Source organism: Neomonachus schauinslandi, chromosome 10, assembly GCF_002201575.2.
Source record: "Neomonachus schauinslandi chromosome 10, ASM220157v2, whole genome shotgun sequence".
NCBI classification, from domain to species: Eukaryota; Metazoa; Chordata; class Mammalia; order Carnivora; family Phocidae; genus Neomonachus; species Neomonachus schauinslandi.
Window position 1 is genome coordinate 29,748,322 of NC_058412.1, and position 17,027 is coordinate 29,765,348.

Sequence of the window (17,027 nt, forward strand, 5' to 3'; positions counted from 1 at the left end):
TCAGAGGGAGAAGCAGGCTCCCTGCCGAGCAGGGAGCCCGATGCGGGACTCGATCCTGGGACTCCAGGATCATGACCTGAGCCGAAGGCAGACGCTTAACCAACTGAGCCACCCAGGCACCCAGAAATATATGTTTCTTATATGCTTTTATCCTTACTATAGGTACCTAATTATGCTAAGAGGATAAACCTCTTTTTGGCTTATGTGAGGTTGAGCACCATCTCTAAAATGTGTTTTGAATCTGCCCCCATCTCTCAACTCCCACTGTAGTGGCTTTACTTTCAGCTCCCATTACCTCTTTTGGGGACAACTGCAGTAGTTTTCACCTAACACTGTATATACATGCAGCAATACCTATCCCACGGTACTGTGTATGTGTATGCATCTTGCTCTGGGACCTAGTAAGTTCCCAGACAGCAGAGACTGTCTTAGTCATTTTAGCTCAATGTCTGAATCATGGTGTTTTAAAAAAATGATCAAGTGCAAAATATTGTTTATTAATCAATTTAAAACAATTTAATGAGATGGTATTCCAAGCAGCAAAATAAAAAAATGACAATTTTATATAGTAAACACAAGTGACATGGGTGTGATAATAGTAGTGAGCAGGGGAAGATTCAGAATATCACAACTCTGATCAGCTTAGAGCTCGAAGTGTGGTTGGCTCTCCCCATGCTGTAGTTGTTCTGTAAGTTTCTCCATGCCCCCCCCGCCCCCGCGCCCTGTAAAGGGTACACACACACAAAAATAGAAGTATGCTATAACATTATTGTCTCTTAACTTCCTGTTTGTTTAAATGTCCTATTTCCTCTGGAGTCTTTTGGTAAATTATACTTTCATAGAGAATCGTTTTCTCCAGGTTTTCAAATTTATTTGATAGAATTGGACAAGGCAGCATCTTAAAATGCCTTTAAATTTTTTTCAGTATTTGTGGTCATCTCCCCAAGATGTTCTTATTTCTCTTATTTTTGCTTTCCTTTATTGTTATTCTTTAACCTCTTGAGTTGCATTCTTAATTCACTTATTTTCATTCTTGTGTAAATATCTGAGTTATAATTTTCTGAGCAATAGTCTAATAGCTGATACAGTATTTTCATGATTATTATTATTTTTTAAGATTTTATTTATTCATTTGAGGCACAGAGATACGGAGAGAGAGAGAGAGAACATGAGCAGGGGGAAAGGCAGAGGGAGAGGGAGAAGCAGGCTCCCTCCTGAGCCAGGAGCCTGATGTGGGGCTCGATCCCAGGACCGCGGGATCATGACCTGAGCTGAAGGCAGACGATTAACCATCTGAGCCACCCAGGTGCCCCTCGCGACTATTTTCTAAATACTTTGAAATCTTGATTTTGCTCTTTAAGAATTACGATATTTAAAAAAATTTTCAGGATTGTGGGAGCTTTTTGTTTTTTGATTTTATAATTTATTTCTAGTTTTATTGCATTAGGATCAAAGAATACTAATTACCGTGTTTTGAAGGAATGAGGTATTCTTTGTTCTTTGTTTTTAGGTTACAGACTTCAGTATAAAGTGATTACATTACCTTACACTGTTTAGACCTACCATGTTGTTAGTTTGGGCTACTTCATCTGCCAGGACTACTGATGTGCCTGTCAGTTTCTCCCCGTCTCCTCTCTAATTTTCCTTTATAAAGGCCGCTACTGTTATTTGGTGTGATCTGCACTCTTCCACTATTAAAGTGCCCTTCTTCCCTTCACTTACTGTATTCTCACTTAAGTTAAATTTTATCAGATCATGACCCCCTTGGCTTTCTTCTATTTGAGGAGGCACCTAGAGAGGATATCACAATTGTAGATCTCAGAAAGAGCCAGCAAAAACAGCCCTTATTGTGGTGCCTCTTCTTACATGCACCCTGGCTCCATCTCCAGTGTTTCTGGAAAAACTACTCTACTTATTTTATAGGTCTGAACTTTCTTCTGTTTTTATTAGTTTTTTTTTTTAATTTCTGTTTATCATTTTTCTTGTAGCTTTTAGGTGACCTCCAAAAAGAGAAGAGGAAAATGGTGAATTAATACTAGAACCAGAAATTTCTCTTAAGTTTCTGATGACATTTTCCCATTTACATAGGGTAGCCATGAGAGCGCCACATATTTTCTCCCATTACTACTCTCTAACCTACCCACTTCAGGTAAGAGCAAAGACATTTTATATTACCACATCCCTACCAAACAAAAGTAAAAAGCCTCCATTTCTTTCCTGCCCCACAACACAGTCCCCAGCAGATGTAGTCATGTTATTAGCAGTTTATGTAGGAATGGATCCTTTTCTTTACATAACTGTATGTACACATGTGCAAAGTATACTTACCTTAAGAAACTATACAAATGGAACCATTTCACGTTTCCATTTGAAAAATTTAATATGTTACAGGTAATCCCCCATATAAACGTATTTATTCAATAAATATTAAATGAGTATTTGCTATGCACCTGGTCCTATGTAGGTAGCCTGGATTCATGAGCAAACAAAACTGACAAATACCTCTCATCTCATGGAGCTTATTAATTCTAGCAAGGTGGGGGTAAACAATAGGTAACAAATTAGTAAATTACCCAGTATGAAGGTGGTAAATGCCATGGAGAGAAGAGGGTGAGGGTGGATGGGTACATAATGTTGAACAGAATGCAAGGGCCTCATGAGGAAATGACATTTGGGCAAAGTCTTGAAGGAGATAAGGGAATATGCCATGCAGATATTGGGGGTGACAGCATTCCAGGCAGAGGGAATAGCTAAAGCACAGTCCTTGAGACAGGACCATATTTGGCATATTTAAGGAACAGCAAGACAGTCAGTGTGGCCATCCTTCGGAAAAGAGACTCAATTTGTTGAGTGTAGTGTCTATAGTGGAACCTTTTTCAACAGATTTTGGCTCAGCCTAACAGAATATTTGCAGATGTCTGAAAATGTCATGTCTTCCTTTCTATTAAACTGATAGAAATACAGAGATTATCACCAAGCACGCAGGAGAGAGGCTGGATGTTCTGGGTAAACTATAAGGTCACTCCTTAATCAATGATTCTAGAATTCTTCCTCCCTGCCATTGGAAAGGCCAAAACTATAGTCTCAGTCAGATGCTTAGTCTTTACCCCCTAACCTTTCTTTATAAAGGTGAGGACCTGGGGAAGAAAAACCAGGGATGTCAGTGGAGCTGCAGGAAACCGACAGTACCAGAATCAACTACCAGGAGGGGTTCAGCCAGCCTTTTAGGTTGTTTAATGAGGACTATGTACAAGAACCAGGGCCAAAGACTGGAAAGTAAGAATGACACAGCAGGGAAGGGAGGTGCAGAACCAAAGGGCGGAGTGAGTGAGTAGAGGAGTGCAGGACGTTCCTTTCAACCCATGTCAAATGCTCATATGATTAAATCTTGTGTAATGAATTTCAGCAAATGAGGTAGTATTTGAAAAAAGTTTCCTTTAAAAAATGTTTTTACTACATTCAGATTGTTCCAAGAGAATTGTAATTCAAATACAAAGTAGGCTAAAGTTGATCTTTATATACAGAAGAATGTGTTGAATTTCTACATTGCAAAGGAAATGAAGTCAGAATTTTACAAGTGTGCACACACACGCACACAGAGACACACAGAACAGGTCCAATGTGGTAGAGCAGAAAGAGCATGTGGTTTGCTCTTAGATTCAAACTCTAAACCTGTCCTCTTCCTGTTGGGTGATGTTAAGAAAAAGTACTTATTAAGTGTAGTTTCTGGCACAAAGTAAGCCATTCACTAAATATAGATTGGGATATAAAAATTTGAAAAGAATCTACAACAAAAAGTATGGTATTAAATTTAAGATGAAAATAGTATATTTGGAGACATACTACAATCACTCATCTGTATTCCCTGTAGAGCAATATCAATGAAAATAACCAGAAGGCTGTACTACCATTGTTGCATTGTGCATTACCCAGAAATCCCTAAATTTATTCAGTGTTTAGTTTAGAGATGTGTCTGTCATCAGAGTGACAAGGATGAATCAAGCCTTAAGAACATATCCTTAATATTTATTTTTTGTGGGGCGCCTGGGTGGCTCAGTCGTTAAGCGTCTGCCTTCAGCTCAGGTCATGATCCCAGGGTCCTGGGATCGAGCCCCGCATCGGGCTCCCTGCTCCGCGGGAAGCCTGCTTCTCCCTCTCCCACTCCCCCTGCTTGTGTTCCCTCTCTCGCTGTGTCTCTCTCTGTCAAATAAATAAATAAAATCTTTAAAAAAAAAAAACAAATTTATTTTTTGTGTATTAGTTGGACAATGAGCAAGATTCCAGAATTAGATATGAAAAAAGATCGCTAACAATTTTCATATCCTAATACAGTCTGAATGCTATTAATTTTCTATATGAAGGTAGTTGTATAGGAGGAAGTGACCTTGAAGGGACCACAGGTAGCTTGCAGACCACAATCTTTCAATTATCACTCCTCTGAAAAACACGGGAGGCAAATGTCACTGCTGGTAACCAATAATGTAATACATGTAAAATGAATCCTGTGTTTATAAAAGTTTCTTACCTGCTTCTTCAAGGAAGCCTAAGTTCAGTAGGCTGTGTCTTCTTGAACTTCACTCACAAGCAAATGGGGTTCTGACAGCATTAACTATTATATCACCATGATTTCTTAAATACTATGCAAAAGCTACACAGTGAATAGACATTTGCATATTATAATTTATATGATATTCATAAAAATAAAGATAAAGCTAAATTTTAGTCTTCCAGATGACCCCCCAAAAGAGGTAAAAAATGTTAGATGAAAATAAGAACAGTAATTTATTTAATGGGAGTTAAGTCATTGCCAACATATCTTTAAAAATATACCTTAATGGACTAAAACATTATAAAATTAAATCTTCAGAGTTTTAAATGAATAAAATAACAAATGAAAAGGTACACAATTTTTAAGCAGACCTTATTTTTATAGCAATTGCTATAATAACCAAACACATCATCTGTGAGCACTGCATGGGTACAGTGCTGACCTAGTCAAATGTGGGGACACAAGTATCCAAGTATTCTGAGCTTCTGGAGTGCTGACTTAAGAATAAATTTTTACTTTTGTTGTTGTTGTTAAGATTTCACTTATGAAAATATGTTTTAAACTACTATCATAATGGCAGTTCTTGTAACTCCTAGATTACTATAACTTAATTTTTCCTTTTTTAAAAAAAAGACTTAAGAATTTAACATAGATGCCCACCAGTCTCTCACTGAGCCCAAAGGCCATAAGATGAAAACAGAAGAAAAAATAAGCCTTATTCTTACCAGCACACTAAACAGACTTGCATTTAAAAACTCACAAATCAAAAATTAAAACCAATAAAAAGCAACTTGGGTTTCTTACCTGTAAAATAGCCACTTCATTACGGAGTTGACTTTCCTGTTTTGTGGGGAATCTCATCTTATCAATTACTTTAATAGCCACATCCCTTCCAGTCTTTCTATGTTTTCCTATTCAAAAAAAAAAAAAAAGTATAGAAAAGAAAGGAAAAGCAAATTGACAGCTCATATACAATATAAAAGCTTTATCAGGAAGTTGAACAAAGACTGAAACAGACATGTATTTCCTCTTAGATTTCTTTTCTTTGGCTGATTTTTTCTTTCTCCTTCACTCATCTTTATTTTTAAGAAGTAAATTATATTTTCCCTTAATAATGGTTGCCCCTATTAAAGGTGGTTTCATTACTTGAAATGGAAGGAAATTTGAATGAACTTGTTTGCTGAAAAATAATCCACCTTTAAATAAATGATAGTTAACTACTCTTAGTCTTCAAACACTGTCAAGATAGAAACATTTTATCAATGAATTAGTTTTATTCTAGGTTCACTGAGTCAGCACAGTTATTTAACCACATACCAGAGCAAGCCTTGAAGCAGAAAGGCCAACTAGGAGGCTACTTAAAGAGCCTCAGTGAGGGAGGAATAGGATTTAACATTTCTTTTATACTTTGGATCATAGCTTATAAAAAAAGTACTTTTATGTATATTAGGCTTAATTAACAACCCTGTGAGCTATGCAGGTCAAATTTTGTTAGCTCCATTAAACAGAGGAAGATACCAACGCACAATGAGCTTAAATGACTCTGCCAATACCAAGAGTCACAGTGAGATTTCAGGTCTTCACACCTGACACAACATTCATGCCAACAGTAGACGAATGGGGCCATTTGTGTTGGAAATCCAGGAGGGCATATCCTTGGATAAACGAGCCCACACAGCCCAACAAAAGCTTCAAGCCATTTATGTTTCCCTCACAAACATCTTTATACGTGAGCTACAAGAAGAGATAAAGTAGGACTACTGTGAAACTGATTTCCTGATTCTGTTACTTTGTAAAGTGTGCAGTTGGAATTAAGGAATGAATACTCTGAGTGAAAAGGGTGGAGCTAAAAGAATGCAAATCAACCCTTCAGAAAAAAGCCACTCGACAAAATTGTGACAAGACACAAGAGCTAGCAGAGATCTTTAAATTTCACAAATTTCTGGAGTATGTACAATATGCACCAGGCTGCAGTTGCTTACCTCCATAGACGATACCAAACTGGCCCGAACCAAGCACCTCATCGGCAAAGATCTGGTAAACTGTGCTAATGTCCTATTTAGGAAAGAGGAAGCAGCATTATTTCCCTCTATTCAACACTGTCAACACCTCTGACTCTTTTCATTCTAATACTGAACACATTTTTGTTTTTATGAGAGAGGCAGCTAAGTTTCCTAACAAATATTTTATGAACATAGACTTTTCATTTCCTAGAAAAGCCCAATTTTAATACTATGACTCTTAATATACAAGTGTAATGTATTCTGTAACAAGGCCTTTGGGGGGAAAAAACGCTCTGAATAAAAGAAAATCTTGTATTTAGTAAGTAATGATCTATATAAAGTAAATAACATAAAAAATTAAGAACATAATTTTACCTATTTCACTATTAAAGAGATTTGCTATCTTGATTTGAGAGAAAAACTCAGAAGGTTCATATTATTGAGATTAGGCTCATTTTGAAAGCCTGATAAAAAGTGTATGTGTGAGAAAGTCTGTAACTCGGATCCCTCCCCATTTTTCTTCCCTCCCTCCCCTCATTCTTGGTGCTGGCTGTTGCTGTGGGAATATTCTGGGGGCACTCTCCAGGCCCCCCTAGCGCTTCAGTCAGGGGCCCCCTTGTCTGGGTATGTGCCACAGTCTGCAGGAGTCTACAAGAGTCAGCTCCATCTCTGTTGGTGTCACACTCCCCGCCGGCACCTGTCTCATGGTGGTAACTCAATTAAGTAAATGGAATTGCACACACCTCAATTTCTCACTGGTAAAGGGGATATAATAACATCTATTTCACTGGATTTTTAAGTAAATTAAATGAAGATATATACCAAGTGTCAAGTCCAGGGCCTGGCATATAAAAATCATTTAAATTAGGTAATCTTAAATTGCTGACTTCACTGGGACTTGGCTTTCTCATCTGGAAAAAAGTATCGGTCTATATCTCTAGGTCCCTCCTAATTTAAAAAATGCCCATGACTTTATGACTGTCATCAACATTTATTGAGCCCTAACTGTATAGAGGACTCTGTACAAGGTAGCTAATTTGTAAAACAGACCTAGTTAAGAGGTTTATGATGTATTAGGGAAACATAAAAATCTTTTAAGAAGATAAATAATTCAGGACATATCAGGGTCATGTAAGTACTACCTATTTAAAGAGGCTCTCCTAACACCTTTTCTTTACTAACTCACCAGAATAACCTGTACTTTCCATTCCCTCTGAAAAGAATATATTGGGGGCGCCTGGGTGGCTCAGTCGTTAAGTGGTCTGCCTTCGGCTCAGGTCATGATCCCAGGGTCCTGGGATCGAGCCCCACATCGGGCTCCCTGCTCAGCGGGAAGCCTGCTTCTCCCTCTCCCACTCCCCCTGCTTGTGTTCCCTCTCTCGCTGTGTCTCTCTCTGTCAAATAAATAAATAAAAATCTTTAAAAAAAAAAAAGAATATATTGACTGATGTCTACAGTAACCTCATAAAATGGGTGTGGTATCCCAATGAGTAACTCTTAAAACTGAATTTGTTCCCAAACCCATTATGCCAAATGTGCTTGTTATAGATTATATAATTTAATTACAAAAAATTAAATATGTATACTATATAAGTCAATGAAACATGAGAGATTTCTATGAAAACGAAGTAGTTTTAGAAACTCCATAAAAGGGACGCCTGGGTGGCTCAATCGGTTAAACATCTGCCTTCGGCTCAGGTCATGATCCTAGGGTCCCAGGATCGAGTCCTGCATCGGGCTCCCTGCTCAGCCGGGAGTCTGCTTCTCCCTCTGCCTGCCGCTCACAAATAAATAAATAAAATCTTAAAAAAAAAAACAACGAAACTCCATTAAGGGGGTGCCTGGGTGGTGCAGTCAGTTAAGCGTCTGACTCTTGGTTTCAGCTCAGGTTGTGATCTCAGGGTGGTGAGATCAAGATCGAGCCCCGCACTGGGCTCTGTGCTCCGTGTGGGGTCTGCTTGAGATTCTCTCTCCCTCTCCCTCTGCCCCTCCTGCTTGTGCTCTCTAAAATAAATCTCAAAAAAAAAAAAAAAAGAAAAGAAAAGAAACTCCATAAAGATGAGACACCAAAACAACTGCTGTCAATTTATTTGTGAGCAAAACAAATACCAGACTGTGGGAGTGAGGATCTGTTCCCAGAATATTTCACAAGTATCCCTGGTTCTACTTTAAAGAAACAAAAAGTGGAAATTATAGAGAATGCATTATGGGTGTTGTTGTATAATAAGAATTTGAGTGGCCTTTGTCCCTGGTTCCTAAGAGAGAGACTCTAAATCCTTGGAATTTCCCAAGTCATAGGAGTATCTTAGGTTATGTTATTCATGAGCCCCTTGGATCACACCTGAATTATGCTAACAAGATAATTCAGGATGGGGGAGGGTCACCAGAAAGACCAACCACATGATTAGAGTGTTGAGGCTTTGAACCAGTCTAAACTCAGGGGGGACAAGGGGGGTAGGAGACTGAGTTCAATCATGTGGCCAATGATTCAGTCAATCATGCCTACTTAATGAAACTCCAATAAAAACTTTGGACACTAAAGCCCAGGTAACTTTCCAGGCTGGTTACAGATCAATGTGCTGTAGGCTTGCATGTCCTGATTTCAGGGAGAGAATGCAGAAGCTCTACATTCAAAACTCTCCCGGACTGCACACCATGTGTCTTTGGTTGGCTGGTCCTGATTTTTATCTGTTACAATAAAGCTGTAATCATAAGTCCAGCATTTTCCTGGGTTCTGAGACATTCTAGTGAATTACTGAACCTCAGTGTGGATTTGTGGGAATCCTCTGACTTTGTAGCCAGTTGGTCAGAAGTATGGGTGAACTGGGGACTCCTGCACTTGTGGCTGGTGTCTCAAGTGAGGGCAGCCTTGTTAGGAACTGTGCCCTTAACCTGTGGAGTCTGCACGAAATCAGGGTGATTAGCATCAGAACTGCATTACTACATTACAGATGTGGTTGACGCAAGAAAGACATAGTGCAACTCTACTTAGCAGACCCATACTTAAAGTAAGTCGTCTCAGCCCTGTGACAAAAGCAAATCAATCAATGTGCATATATGCATGTTTTAAGGTATAATGAAAATTTTAAGGTTTATAAGAGTCATTTTTATATGCTTCCCAACTTTAATCAACTTTTTGTTTAACCAATGAAATTTTTGTTCTAATCAAATTAGATGAGGGAACATCCATTAGTCAAATAGTAACTGCTAGAAAAGGTCTTCACAAAGACCAGTTCTGAACCTTTTCCCTTCTCAGCTATGAATAGGCATGTCCCTCAAGTGCTCAGGGGATCCTTCAAAGTTAGTGATCTCATGTTTGTGTAATCCCTCTTTCCCTCCCCAAGAATCTACCTACCACTACGACAAGAGATACACAGATTACATCTCCTCAAAACCCTCTATTCCCTGGAACATTACTGGATATCCAGTCTTCACTGCAGTCTTAGAAAAGCCAACATCTATATACTACAGCTATTACAGCCGGATGCCCCAAGTGGAAGACGGTGAGATTTTTATCAGAGAAATTTATATATAGCCAATGAACTATTTTAAGACTTCTTTTTCTAGCCTTTCTTCTTTCTAATCCAGGGTTGGCAAATCTAGCCTGTTGGCTCTTTTTGTACAGGCTCCTAAGAATAGACTTTACATTTAAATGGTTAAAAAAGGGGAAATAATAGTAGTATTTTTTGACATGTGAAAATGATATAAAATTCAATTCAAGTGTCCATAAATACAGTTATACTGGGACACAGTCATGCTCATTCCTTTATGTACTGCCTATAGATGCTTTCTCACTACCATGGCAGAGTGAAATTACTGGGTATGGTCCCCAAAGCCTAAAATATCTATTATCTATTCCTTTATAGAAAGTATGCTAACCCCTGTCATAATCCCCAATACGTGCGTACATATAGCAGCCAAACTTCTTCTATTCACTATTCCTTAAAAGTCTTGTATGTCTTGCTTCCCTCTATTTGCCCATCCCAGTCCCTGTACTTGCATGAACTATTGTTCCCTGCCCTCATCCTCTGCACTTCAACTGAAATTCCTTCCCAACCTTAGCTGCACAGCTCTGGGTTTCACTTCCTTGAGGAAGTTTTCCCTGCTGACCCAGCAAGAAGTAATCTCTCCCTTCTCTTTGAACTAGTCTATCACTATGTAATATTCTACTATCACTTGTGAAAAAGTTATCTTTATTTTCACAATTTAAAAAATCTGCCTTAGTTTCCTTCATAAAGCAGAACCCCTTAGAGTAGTTATCAGCCACAAAATCTAGCTTCTTTAGGCCAAGTACTCAATATTTTGGCCTATGAACTTTTTTTTAAATTCAAATATAATTAACATACAGTGTGATATTAGTTTCAGGTGTACAATATAGTCATTTACAATTCTAAATGTTTCTTAGTGCTTATCAAGATAAATGTATTCTTAATTCTCTTTATCTATTTCACCCATCCCCCCACCCAACTCCCCTCTGGCAACCACCAGTTTGTTCTCTAATTCTAAAAGTTTGTTTTTTGTCTCTTGAACTTATTTCTCTAATAAGATTTTCACATCTTATTTTACCTATTTTAATTACCCAATTTGCATATTTTAGCTGTAATTTTTACTTACCACATTTTCCTGGATCTGACAATTAGATACAGAGATACTAGTAGACAAATCTTCTGTAAAACAGAAGGATGATGTATGAGAAAAGAACAAAATTGTTATATGACTTAATATTAACATTTGCTGACATGTGAATGCCCACAGTATATTAAATTTAAAAAACTGGCTAACATACAGTTAATATAATTATGTTCTTTAAAAAAATTTATCCACACACACAATACCAACCCATCAACAACAAACTGGTCAAATAAAATATGATACATCCATACAAAGAAATACTATCTAAACATTTAATGGTGTAGCGCTATCCATACTGTGTTACAAAGCTATCCATGGCATATTAAGTTAGAAAGGCAAGTTGTAAGGCAGCAGCATTTGAATTAAAAACAAAGAAAATATGATACTTCTCGTGAATGAGAGTAAGCGTTGGGGAACAAAGACTTTAGTCTTTATATACTTCTATACTGCCTGCATTTTCTAAAACACAAAAAGCATGCATTACTTTAATAGTAAAAAATCAGATAAATTAGATAATCTATATACTGACATTGAAATACATCTGATACACATTCATTAAATAGTGGCTAAAAGCAAGTTGCAAAAAGAACAGAGTATGACCACATTTTTTGTAAAAATAAAAATATAACAATACAGTATAGATAATATCAGCTTCCCTTCTCTCCAAACCAAACTGTTAATAATGGTTTTCTGAGGGGGGAGATATAGGAGCAGGAATAAGGGGGTGTGTTACAAGTGTACAGGAAGGACTTTCTCATTTTATATTCCATATTACTGTAAAGTTTATATGTCTATATTACTTTGGTAAGCAAAGGAAGTAACTGACAAAAAAGAGAAAAGGGCCACATGGAAAGTAAAGAGACTAGGTCTCAAACATCTAGAATCTCGGAGAGAACTCAAAGAAACAAGATGTGATATTTCCTTTATGATCCCAAATATAAAAATTTAGAACAAGAAAATATAAGCATACTATATGTCAAAAATAAGTAACATGACCGTCAAAGACTGCATTTAAAAATATTAAGTCAATCTTAAAATATTTTAAATAACTCAAATATTAAATATTAATGAACAAAAAAGGCCCAGCATCGACGACATTAAGGTGTCTAAAGCTTTGTTTTTCAGTCGTTCCATTTTCCTGTGTAAGTCAATACTGATTGTGTTTCAAAGGCCTCCACTGTCTAGCTCCACCTAGTTTTATTCTCTATTGCTTCCCAGAACTCTACTCCAGAAGCAGCAGCAAGCAGCCAACAACCCAGTCATAGTATTACTCACGTGTCAGGAACTGGGCTAAGTGCATTATATGCGTTTATTATTATTCCCACTTTAGATTAGTGACCGCAGAGACCAAGATCACACAGCCAGTAAGCGGCGACTATGCTTTCATTGTCTAGCATCCTCACTCTTAACCCTTCCGCAATTCTGCTTTTAGAGACTCTTAATATTTAGAGGGAGGAGGTCCATGGATGGGCTGGAGAATGGAGAAGGTTCCTATGTCCAGTAATACATAAAATTTGTCTTTATGTCCCTGTATTATTTTCTGGGGGAAAAGGTCTATGGCTTTAATTAGGATATCAGAGTTCTGTCTAAAATCCCCCAAAACTTAAGAAGCACTGTAAATATCCGTCTAATTCATCCTCTAAGAATCAATATTAAACACCAAACATGTTCACGGTCATTACCTTCATCCCTTTGATCACAGCCGTCTCCTTAACTAGAGTAACAGTACCCCCCCCCACCCTTCCCTTTTAATTTTTCCTATCCTAACCTACTTGAGATCCAAGGTCAAGGTTCAAATCAGATTTTTTCTATCATGAAGTCTCTGCTTACTCCTCCTATCCATATCTGCATCCCCCAAGTAATGCATTACTCATTTCTGCATTCTACTGCCTTATGCTACCACTTAACACTTACGTTTGTATGTCCTATCTCCCTTAATTTCTGTGTTTTTAGCTCAGAGCCTAGCATTATGCCAAGAATAGGTGCATGAAATAATACAGCTGAACTGATATAAAGTACATTTAGGAACTGGTTGATACTTATTTTGATTTAAATATATTTGTCTAATGAATGATGTTTCCCCATAAATAACAACACCAATGGCATAAAAGTCACATCATGGCTTTCAATTGATCCTTTATCAAATTTAGGTTTTATTTTATAAATTTTGTTGGTGCAAAGAACATGTTTCAGTAATTTTTTAGTATTTCTGAATGTTTTAATTCAGTTAAAAGAAAAACAGCATTTCTGACTTCATAGATTTCACAAGTATGATGTGAACCATAATACTTTATCACCTGTTTATATCCCACCATGAAGCAAAATACTAGAAGTTTGCTTAATCCAATGAGAGTTCATGGATACCAAACACTGTTCTATCCCTTACTGGTTCTCTTTCTTTAATGCTGACAAGCCTATAAAGTAGGTACTATTACAGAGAGGTAAGGTTTTGCCTAAGATCATATAACAGGTTGGCAGAACCAGGATTTGAATGTAGGGAGACTGACTCTGGAACCTAGCTCTGGGGATTGTATGGATACATTATAACTAACATAACTATATAAAGGAATTAACTAACAATACTGGTTAGTACAGATGAAGCTTAAAGTGAGCATTATAAATACATACAGAGGGGCGCCTCGGGGGCTCAGTCGGTTAAGCATCTGCGTTTGGCTGAGGTTATGATCCCGGAGTTCTGGGATCGGGATCGGGATCGAGATCGAGCAGGGAGTCTGCTCCTCCCTCTGCCCCGCCACCCTGCTCATGCTCTCTCTCTCTCAAATAAATAAATAAAACTTAAAAAAAAGAAATACATGCAGAAACACAACCACACCCACAAAATGCTTAAGAACCAGAGGGGGAGAAAAGCCATCAACAAGCTTATTGCTTACTGTGATCTTTCCCTTGCCCTGGAGAAGTGCAAACACTTGCTTGAGGGGTAACAGGCATGAGAGCTTGGCGAATTGCTTTTTCCCAGCTCTGTGCTACATCAACTCCAACTCCAGTGGCAGCAAGAACAGGATTGTGGGAGCTGTCCCCATTGTTCTCCCCAACAAAGTATACCATAGTATCAGTGATGATTTCAAAACAGTGTGGGTTGCTGCCTTGTGAAATGTTTGTGAAATCTTGTGGCGAAGATATGCGGAGAATTTCTGAAAGTGGAATTTCCTGAAGTAAAAAATTAAGCATTAAAAGATATGAATACATCTTTGTTTTTATTTTCAAATACACTAAACAGAGATATGCATTTCTAATGAATGCATTAAGATGAACACAAGTATGTGGTACATGGAACACATAGTCAAGTCTTAGGATAATATCTGCCTTGAATGATTTGCATGCCCAACAATGCTGAAGGCTGAGCATGGAATATAATAACTAAGCCAGTGCTTCAGGCCTGCAGCAGGTCATTAGACTGCAAGGAAGGAGAGGATCGTGGAGGGTAACTGCCACTATATCCAACACTTGTCACTTTCTAATTGTCATTAAATCAACTCAGCAATTACTTCTCTACCAGCAGCTGTCTGCAAGATACAGCCCTCAGAGGAGAACAAAGGAAAAATAAGAGCCAAAGTAGAATGTTAGTATAGGTTGTTCAAGCATTCTGTCTGGTTCTGCCCATAAATGTAACAAGTATTTACTTGTACTTCACTTCCTAACGCAAAAAAAAAAAAAGTACAGGTGCCTGGGTGGCTCAGTTGGTTAAACATCTGCCTTCGGCTCAGGTCATGATCCTGGAGTCCCGGGATCGAGTCCCGCATCGGGCTCCCTGCTCAGCAGGGAGCCTGCTTCTGCCTCTGACCCTCCCCCCTCTCATGTGCTCTCTCTCTTTCTGTCTCAAATAAATAAATAAAATCTTAAAAAAAAAAAAAAAAAGTACTTAACCCAACCAGATCAAAGCAAGTCATTAGTTTCTATTCTCTTTCTTAAGGATATAATTGCTACAGTCTACAATTTTGTTTGGTGTCCGCCTGGGACACAGCAAAGTGTGGAGCAAGCCAAACAAAGAAGACTATACGAAGGTGAAGAAGAAGCTTTTGGAATCAGGGCCTAAGATAAAATGGATCAGTGGGGAACACCAAATACCATACTGGCATCTTCTGGACAGGCAATGATCATGGGACTTACTGAACTGCCCAATCTAAATCATAGTGTCCAAAAGGCAATCAGTACCAACCTGACAAGTAGGCCAAAACCAAAGGAACTCACAACAAAAAACAACCTTGGGTAGCAGGGCTATTGTGAGGGGTGAAATGGAGGGGTGTGGGACAATTATTTCAACAAGGAAGTTAACCGTGATTTCTATACATGATATTAGGCAGTCATAATAGATATATGCCAACATAATTAATGAATATTATTTGAATATTTGGAAAATATACAATATTTCAATGTACATATTTTTCAAAATGTGGAATCTTTACCTTATAATACTTTGATCCAGATTCGTTTTGAAACAATGTTAGACACTTGCTGTCCAGTCTCCAGTAATGCCTCTTTCTCTATAAAATAAAGGGCATAAAACTCTGAGGTATAAAAATAATGATTCCTCCAAAGTACCTGTACCCTTCCTTTCCCTTTCATTTCTATTCATAAGTTTGTATTTCTGAGTAGGCTTAAAATTCATGAGGGTCAAAATTCTGCAAATATAAGAAGGATATATAGAGTGACAAGTATACTTCCACCACCACTCACATCCTACTCCCACCCTGCTCCAGGTAAGCAATGGTAGTAGGTTTCGGGGAATCCTTTTAGAGAATTTTATGCATGCACACTCAAATACATACGTGGTACACATGTGCAGATACGTAATTTACCTATAGGCTACATTTCTAATCTGGCTCTCTGGCTCAAAAGATATATACACATGTAATTTTGCTTGCCAGTGTCAATCACCCTTCATAAGACTTGACCCAATTTATAGTTTCATCAGCAACACGAGTACCTATTTACTCTCACTAAGGTAGTTATGTTACTAAACTTTTTGATCTTGGCTACACTGATAAATAAAACCTGGTAATTCAGTGAAATTTTAAATTGTACTTTTATTTTAAAAACGAGATCAAGCTCTTGTGTTTAAGAGTCATTTGTATTTCCCTGACTGTGAACTCTGCTGATATTCTTTGCCCATTCTTTGACTGTGTTGTGGTCTTTTTCTGATGAATTTGTCATCCTTTACATATAATGAAATTAATCCTTGTCTAAATTATGACTTCAGAATACTTTTTCCAGTGTGTCATGTGTCTTTGCTTTTGTTTTTTGATGTTTTGTTTTTTTTTACATATCTCTTTATTTTTTAAAATGAAGACTTTAGCCATTTTCGGTCGCAGCGTAATTAAAGGGAAGGTACAGAGATTTCTCATATACTCCCTGCCCCCCACACATACATAGCCTGCCCATTATCTACATCCTCATTCAGAGTGGTACACTTGTTACAACTGTTACACTTGTTACCTACACTGACACATCATAATCACAAAGTCCAGAGTTTACGTTATGGTTCACTCTGGTGTTGTACGTTCTATGGGTTTGGACAAATGTGTGATGACAGGTTTCCATCATTATATTTTACAGAGTATTTTATAGAGTGTTTCCCTTGCCTTAAAAATTCTGTGTTCTTTCTGTGTATTCATGCCTACCTGTCCCCTACCCTCGACCCCTGATCTTTTTTACTGTCTCCATAGTTTTGCTTTTTCCAGATATCATATAGTTGGAATCATACAGTATGTATGTAGTTTTTACACTGGCTTCTTTTACTTAGTAATATGCATTTAAGATTCCTTCCTGTCTTTTCATAGCTCATTGCTGTTTAGTACTGAATAATATTCCATTGTCTGGATGGA

General features: G+C 37.7%; 1 protein-coding gene across 1 annotated transcript in view; it reads right to left on the reverse strand.

The window, feature by feature from the left end:
- Positions 1–17,027, reverse strand: part of PRKD3 (protein kinase D3) — an 85,183-nt gene that overhangs the window by 8,573 nt on the left and 59,583 nt on the right. Inside the window, exons 10-14 of the mRNA XM_021697416.2 lie at positions 15,609–15,686; positions 14,076–14,352; positions 11,167–11,219; positions 6,532–6,604; positions 5,354–5,460 (exon numbers count right to left, since the gene is read on the reverse strand). Of these exons, the coding sequence (XP_021553091.1) occupies positions 5,354–5,460; positions 6,532–6,604; positions 11,167–11,219; positions 14,076–14,352; positions 15,609–15,686 (588 nt within the window). The remainder of the gene's footprint in view (positions 1–5,353; positions 5,461–6,531; positions 6,605–11,166; positions 11,220–14,075; positions 14,353–15,608; positions 15,687–17,027) is intronic.